The sequence below is a fragment of the Palaemon carinicauda genome, chromosome 1 (assembly GCF_036898095.1).
Source record: "Palaemon carinicauda isolate YSFRI2023 chromosome 1, ASM3689809v2, whole genome shotgun sequence".
NCBI lineage: Eukaryota > Metazoa > Arthropoda > Malacostraca > Decapoda > Palaemonidae > Palaemon > Palaemon carinicauda.
The window spans coordinates 237,562,123-237,568,234 of NC_090725.1; the positions used below are offsets into that span (position 1 = coordinate 237,562,123).

Genomic DNA, 6,112 nt, shown 5'->3' on the forward strand with positions numbered 1-6,112 from the left:
ACTAAAAAGAACGAAGTGGCAACCCTGCCTAACCACTGAGTGGGTAGGCAGAGAGTGGCTGGGGGGTACCCAGCCACCTATATCTACTCACACAGCTATGAACTACGTCACTTTTTGATTGCAGGCAGGATTTAAAGGGGGACAGGTGATGGCAGGGCAATTTATGTAAATAACTCCAGGTTTGTTTTAGTTACGGAAAAATACAAATTATCTACAAATTTGTCACTTGTTCCCATGCTAACAAACCTTACGTTATTTATGTGGATGACTCAAGGTTAGGTGAGCAGAAGTCCGATTTCTGGCATGGACACTGACCCGGGTTCACCAAGTACATCTCGCTTATCAATACGAAGTGAGTATAATAGCGGCCTGAGTAACTCAGTTCATTGTGAGAGATAGCATGTGAATGTCTCAGTTAGATTATTCCAAGTTATATAAATAAGAATTACCCCAAAGACGTTTCCCACTGCCTACCTCGCGGGAAGCAATAGGGAGGTGTACGAGTATATTGAATTTATGACTATACTAGGCTGCACGAGGGAAGTAATTCTTACCTGTAAAGGTTAAAGCCAGCTTGCAGAGGGACCCAAGGTGCTGTACCCCAGGAGAGCGGAAGATGAAGAGAGGAAAATGCCAGACATTCTCTCATTCATCCAAGACTTAGCCTGGGTAACCAATGCCCTCAACCAGCTGCTACTTGTCCAACAAGGAGGTACTCTTAAACCACTTGTTGAGCAGCCACCACAGGACCGATAGTAAACGTCTCGAGCCTCCTGTGGGTCATGTTTTGTAAATAGTGAGTAATGAAAATTGTTTGATGCTTTCACACGCTCGCTTATAATACCTGCAACACGGAAAAGTTGTGCTTGAATGCCAGGGATGTACTGATACCCCTGACATCATGGACTCTAGGTCTTCGAGACGGAGGAGGATCGAGATTTAGAGCATTATCGATGACAGTCCAAATCCAAGCCTAAATAGAATTCTTAGTGATCCTCCTCTTAACCCTTCCAGAACTAACAAAAAAAGAATGATAGTCAAGGCTCTGTTGCTGCAGTGAGTTTAAGAAAATATCTCAAACTCCTCACTGGGCATAGTAACAGTTGATCTGGGTCAATGGTTACAGAACGTACCCCCGGATTTTGAGTCTCTGCAATAAACTCAGAGACGAAGCTGAGTGTCACTTTCCCTCATCCCCTTGAATGGGTAATGTCTTATGAGAGACCATGAAGTTCACTTACTGTCCTTGCAAAAGCTAAAGCGAGCAGGAATGCTGTCTTCAAAGTGAGATTTCGATCAGTTACATGGCATAATGGTTCATGAGCGAGGTCCTTTTAGGGAGCTTAAAACGCAAACCACGTTCCAAGAAGGAAGTTCGATCTCTGAATGGGGGCAAGTGATCTCATAACTCCGTATGAGTAAAGAAAACTCCAACTAAGAGGAAATATTTACTCCTTTCAGCTTAAAGTCAAGGCATTGCAGGGATCTGATCCGGAGGCGGCCATTTGGAACTAGACGCATCAGAGAGGTCAGGTTATCAAGTAGACATAACCATTGGTGAGCCTGTAGATTTTCCTGTCTGAGAAAGGGTGTTGCCACCTCTCTCAGCCTGTGCACTGTGTCGTCTAATGGGAAGACTTTCTGTTTGACAGTGTCTGTGATCATACCGAGATATACTAGTCTCTAAGAAGGAAGCAGGAATGACTTCTCGAGATTTATCACGATTCCCAGAACTTGACTAAACTCCAGAAACATGTCTCGAATCAGCCAATTGTTGAGAAACCCGAGGAGACGAATGCCGTACTTATGAGCCCAAGATGGCACTAAGGCGAACACCCTGGTGAACACCTGAGATGCTTTTGCGAGACCGAAACAGAAAACCATGAACTGGTATCTTTTGTTCTCGTGTATGAATCTGAGATACTTCCTGGAAGACGTATGGATTGGAATCTGGAAGTATGCATCCTTGAGAGCCAATGTGCACTTAAAGTCCCTTGGTCGAACTGCCTAGATGACTGTGTCTGCCGTCTCTATCCTGAAACGGAGTCTGTTGAACAAACTTGTTCACGGGCGAGAGATCGATGACTGGTCTCTAGCCTCCAGATGCTTTTTTCACAAGAAAGAATCGACTGTAAAAGCCTGGAGACTCGTTCACAACCTCTTGGAGAGCACATGGTCTGAACTTAGGCCCAGAGGGCCAGCTCCTTAATGGATCACTTCGCATAGAAGCTTATCGGAATTGGATCCCAGGTCAGAGGAGAGAGAGATTGAATGAACTGGACACAATACCCTACTCTGATCACTTTGATCGCCTAGGGATCTGCCCTGTAATACTACCACCTCTGCCAGAGGTGCTGCAGGCACCCTCCCACAGGTGGCTGGTAATGAGGACTGCCCTCCCTAACGGGAGTGACCACCTAGGCCACTCCCTCTACCTCCTTTCTTACCTCTGGATGATTTGCTCTCTTTCTGCTCATTGGATGCTTAGACACCTTGTGTTGGCCTGAAGACCTAGAAGTCAAGTGTTTAGAGGTAGCTGGCTGATTCTTGGAAGATTGAGACAAGTCTTCTTTAGGACCAGGATGTGATGGCCCTGTGGATGGATCACAGGGTGATTTTTTCCACCTTTCAGCCGCCCTCTTCATCTCTTCTGGGACGAAGAGAGAAGAGCCCTCATGAGTGGAATTCCGTAACCCCATTACTTCCACTTCCGCTCCTGCCTGTAGAACCTCTCTATGACATTGTCCTTTCTTTTGAGTACGGCGTTCGCCCACAAGTTGACAGCATGGTGCGACAAGAACTCAAGTGTCAGAGTATCCGACAGTAGAAAGGATTCCAAGGTCCCCCCTGTGGCGTCCTCAGACAAATCTACGGAGCACACAAGGTAGCTCAGGGACCCCAACCATAGGTTGAGCCATGAAGCAGCCAGCATGGCATACTTCGCGCCTCGCTCTATGTTGAGGAGCTTGCCCCCCGAAAGTGAAGCTCTCAAGAAAGTGAGAGTCTGAGTCGGGAGACCCCTTGTTAGAGACTGAAACGAGGGGTTAAGGGACAAGGTCGACTGGTGCCCACTCTCAATTTCGTAATACTTCCTTTGCAGAATGAAAGGAAGTGGAAGAGACTGAGAAGAGGAACCTACCCTCAAGGAACTGGAAGTTCCAGCTATCTGGAAGATAGCTTTCCTTCTGGCTTCTGTCAACCCTTTAGACCAGGAGTTCTTAACCTGGGGTCCATGGATGGGCCTCAGGGGGTGCATGGAGGTCAAACTAAAAAATAACATTTATATTCACTACTTTTGTCTGTGTCCTGTTACTTAAATATCAGTGTTTTCCCAATTTTCAATTAAGATTTAGCGTAAAAGATTTTTTCAACAGCTTTATGTTTTACATATTTGAAATGTGTAATACCAGTTTCTATGTGTATTTTTTGTTTAATTATCCTTAAGGATTCATTAATTTGCTGAAGTATTTGCAATTTGCCTAAGAAGTACCACAAAATTCTAATGGCTCGTCATTTCAGCTACGCCGAAAGTATTACCCATATTAAATAGCATGGTTTGTATTTCAGTTACGGAACAAAGAGGGAATTGCAGATTTGGCAAAAGATGCTACTACAAGCATTCAAAGATATGCCATAATTATGAAATATATGTTAAATGTGCATATTTAGACAGATATGGAGACAAATGCAGAGATCTCCATCCAAAAATATGCAAAAACCGGAAAGAAGGAAAAGGATACAAATTCAAAAAAAATTGTTGAAATATGCATCCTGCAACCATGATTGAAAGTCTGAAAATTCAAAAGCAAACAGACAAGAAAAATAAAATAAAAAATAAAAATAGAAACAAAAAAACAAGCCGAGTATATACCGCGCTATGCACAAAACGCCCCAAGATATGATGCCTTTCAACCCAAATATGCACAATTAGAGACAAACTTCAAAGAATGCATCCATAATGCCAGGGGTTGGTGCAGATATGGGGATAATTGCTTGAGGGTACACTCAGGCACACTATTCTAACTTGTTTCTCATCCTCTTGTTTTGTTAAAGTTTTTATAGTTTATATAGGAAATATTTATTTCAATGTTGCTGTTCTTAAGATATTTTATTTTTTCCTTGTTTCCCTTCCTCACTAGGCCATTTTCCCTGTTGGAGCATCCTGCTTTTCCAACTAGGTTTGTAGCTTAGCAAGTAATAATAATAATAATAATAATAATTTGGTTTGCTAGCGCGCCTTCCACCTGAAATATGACGTCAACAGACATGTGACGTGCACTCGACAAAGAATGACTTGCGAAATATGTAAATCCCTTTTCGTTTTTCTTGCAAATGAAAAAAATTTCTAACTTATCAAGCAAAAGTATTTCACTTTTATAATGTAAACGAAAATACATTATTTACAAGAAAATACTTTTCCTATTAGTGCATTTCCATTAGATAAATATCGACCTATTATCAGAGATGAAATAAAACTAGCATAGACAACCGATACAGACCCACGAAATACTTTGGATCATTACTTGATATTTCGATTAAAAGGATTAGTGATACTAATCATTAGACTATTGGAAGGAAATCACTATTTGCCCTATCGCTTTCCGCCGGTATATGACGTCACCCAACATATATGAACTCGACGGATATTAAAACTTTTCTTTGTGTATTTTTTACTAAAAATGGATACCGTATATCATCAATAAAAGAAAACACTAACTTATCAAGATAAATCAGTTAATTTTTATAAAAGAAAATAAAATCATTTCCAAGGAAATATTTGTCCTATTAGTGTACTATTTCCGACACACTTGTAACGTCAGCACAGTGAAAAATGGTTGTAAAGTCGAACAGTCGTAAGTTGCATAGGTCATAAGTTGACTACTACCTGTAGTGTCAGAACAAACTGAAAATAAATCAGCCGTTATCTGTTAAGAAAACATAAGACATAAGACCACAAGAACTGCTAACATCACTGAGTAAAGAACTGCTAACATCACTGCAGAATAGTAAAATAACCTTATGCAGCAATTTTTTTTTTCTTTTCTGACAAACATAAGATTGATGATTCTGGGATCTTTCAGGACAATAATATAAGTATATAGAATTAATGGGATTTGGAAGAAACGAACTTATGGCTTTCTTTATACAAACCTTTGGAGTTGTAAAACCAGTGACAGAAGATATGGTCTGAAAGTTGGTTGTTCGTCTTGTGTGATAAACCTGAGACATATCTAAGTCATTAGACACATCTTTATCTCTACTTCTTTCATTTTTTATACTTAAAAACTCATTCTTCGCATGATTTTTCTCTTTTTTTATACTTAGCAAACCACTCATCAAAGCAGTTGTCTCTGATTTCTCATCTGCAAATTCACCCTTCATAGTATTTCTTGTTGATACAGGTGATGTTTTCTTATGGGCTGGAGATTCTGTAAATAATTAAATATTTTATAATCAACATACAATTATCAAAAAATGGCAAAATTATCATCATTCAGTTGTAATATAAGATATGACAAATTTGGGAATAATTTGTATATTTCCTAGCATTACAAACCTGGAGCTCTTTACTATAAAGTATTTTTTGGGCTCAAGCCATGTCGTCCTGATGGAAGTTCCTTAAAGGCAGCTTCCTAGGGTATATTACAACTACAGCGATATTCCCAGAGAATTTACCTTCAGGTACCCAGAATTCTAACTCCTGGAGCGAGTATCCCTAAAAAAGACCTTAGGGATATCGTAAATATCAGTGGACGTATTCTTGACACGCCTCATAGCAATCTATACCCCGAATAGAGTTAACACTTCGTAGGGGTAAAATGGCAAGAAAACGAAAACGATAAGAAAGGGGGGAGCCGTTCATAAGGCATCCCTCCTCCCCGTTTCGAAAGCGTGCCCTGCGCCGCTCACGGCGCCATCTGTATTCCTTTTTGCGTAGCTCTACGACTCGGTGTATTTTCCCTGTTTACTACCCAATCTTGGAATTTTCTCGTTAATAATGCTTTCTCCAACTTCTTCTGCCTCGGATAAGTTGAGTATTATTTCTTTTATGTATAAATGTAGGCTCTTGGTTAAAATTAAAGTTATTAAAAGAGTTATCTTTGATACAAGA

At 40.6% G+C, this 6,112-nt stretch overlaps 1 protein-coding gene across 1 annotated transcript in view; it reads right to left on the bottom strand.

The window, feature by feature from the left end:
- Positions 1 to 5,424, bottom strand: part of LOC137638509 (uro-adherence factor A-like) — a 105,201-nt gene extending 99,777 nt beyond the window's left edge. The window contains exon 1 of the mRNA XM_068370620.1: positions 5,152 to 5,424. Within this exon, the coding sequence (XP_068226721.1) occupies positions 5,152 to 5,382 (231 nt within the window). The 5' untranslated portion in view covers positions 5,383 to 5,424. The remainder of the gene's footprint in view (positions 1 to 5,151) is intronic.
- Between the last annotated feature and the right edge of the window lie 688 nt (positions 5,425 to 6,112).